Source organism: Nestor notabilis, unplaced genomic scaffold (genome assembly GCF_000696875.1).
Source record: "Nestor notabilis isolate BGI_N333 unplaced genomic scaffold, ASM69687v1 scaffold19894, whole genome shotgun sequence".
Classification (NCBI taxonomy): Eukaryota; Metazoa; Chordata; class Aves; order Psittaciformes; family Psittacidae; genus Nestor; species Nestor notabilis.
In genome coordinates, this window is record NW_009927091.1 from 636 (window position 1) to 2,247 (window position 1,612).

Below are 1,612 nucleotides of genomic sequence, written 5' to 3' on the forward strand. Positions count from 1 at the left end.
ACCTGCTGGCACCGTTTCACCCGGATCTGGATGACAGGCCAGAAGCGGCTCATGTTCTCCAGCAGGATCACTCTGCTGTCTGAGGGCAGGATGGTCACCTGCAGGCAGACAGACAGCCCTCAGCAACCAAGACAGGCGCCAGCCACCCTGTTAAAGCTGAGGCCTCTGTCCCCCACCAGCAGCTCCTATGCAGCCACAAGGCACCCCCCGCCAGGACCCCACTTCTGGCTGACAGCCCCAGCACACCAGGCTGCTGTAGCCCAGGCTGCATCATTGCCCATGCCCAAGTCTCCAGCACCCACCGCCTACAGCCAGGAGGAGGCTCCCACAGCACAGCTCCTGCCATCCCCAACTCCCCATGGGCATCTCCCAGGGCCCTGCACTGGCACAGGACCTTCCTGGGACACAGCAAGAACCAGCCACCGCTCCCATGGGGCCCCATGGCCTGAGCAGCCCTCAAGAGACTCACCGCATTGAGCTCGGTTCTGACGGTGGCAGGGCTGTCTCCGCCCAGCACCACAACACGGGCCGGCATGTAGCTGGAGTCCTCGCTGGCCACCAGCATGCTCATCTCCCTGCAGCACAGCAGACGTGGTGCTGCCCAGCAGTCCCCACCTCATGCCCTGGCCCCTGCCAGCCCCACATGCCACTGCCCACATCCAGCAACCCCCAGTACAGGGACCACTGGGGCTTGCACAGGGGCCCGAAGCCATCTCCTCCCACCAGAGCTGCCTGCCCTCCATGACCCAAAGCCCCCCCCAGCCCTCCCAGCTCAGCCCCACCTGACCACCACACCACACTGCATGTGGACAGTGATGAAGTGGGAACCGGGGCTGCCATTTGATTCCCAGTAGGTCATGGGATTCCTGTCCGTGAGCTTGCTGGCCCTGTGGGGGCTGGAAGAGACCTCCACCTTCTCCCAGCATTTCTCCTCCTTCACCTCCATGCTGGAGCCTGCGGGGAGAAGCACACAGAGCTTCCAGCAGCCAGGCCAGCATGTGCCAGGCACGGGTTCAGCTCCTGCTCACAACACTCACCTCGGCACAGGTTGTGCAGAAAGACATCAAACAAGGGGATGCTGATGGGCTGGTGGCTCCGGCGATGCTCCTCGATCTGCCCCAGGACCAGCTATGGGATGGGGCGAGGCTCTGACCAGGGGCCCTGGGTCCTCCTCCCCCCACGCCCCACAGGGATGCGGCAGGCAGAGAGCAGGAGGCTGCCCCTTGGTGCCAGGAGCAGCTGGACAGCCCCGAGACCCAGAGTCCAGCACCACAGGACCCCCCAACCCCACCTGGATGCAGCCAGCCAAGATGCCGGTCATCAGCTTCTGGGAGATGTCAGCGTGCTTCTCGCAGTCACCCACCAGGGCGAGCAGGGCTGGCGCCAGCGGCGGGGCCGTGCTGTGCTTGTTCAGGGCTTTGGACAGAGCCTCGCGGGTGCCCACACAGCACATCACCACGGCACAGTCCTTGCTGGTGGTGGCCAGGCGGTGCAGGAAGCCAACGACCTCCTGCAGCACCTGCAGAGCAGCAGCTGTGAGCAGCCAGGACCCACCAGGCCCCACCAGGCCCCAGCACCACGTGCTGCCGTGCCCCATCCCCTCCACCCAGCA

At 65.0% G+C, this 1,612-nt stretch overlaps 1 protein-coding gene across 1 annotated transcript in view; it reads right to left on the reverse strand.

The window, feature by feature from the left end:
* Positions 1-2: 2 nt before the first annotated feature.
* CUL7 (cullin 7) overlaps positions 3-1,612 on the reverse strand; it is a gene marked incomplete at both ends in the record, with an annotated part of 1,869 nt that continues 259 nt past the window's right edge. Inside the window, 5 exons of the mRNA XM_010013902.1 lie at positions 3-98; positions 470-575; positions 783-954; positions 1,038-1,128; positions 1,292-1,519. Coding sequence (XP_010012204.1) covers positions 3-98; positions 470-575; positions 783-954; positions 1,038-1,128; positions 1,292-1,519 — 693 coding nt within the window. The remainder of the gene's footprint in view (positions 99-469; positions 576-782; positions 955-1,037; positions 1,129-1,291; positions 1,520-1,612) is intronic.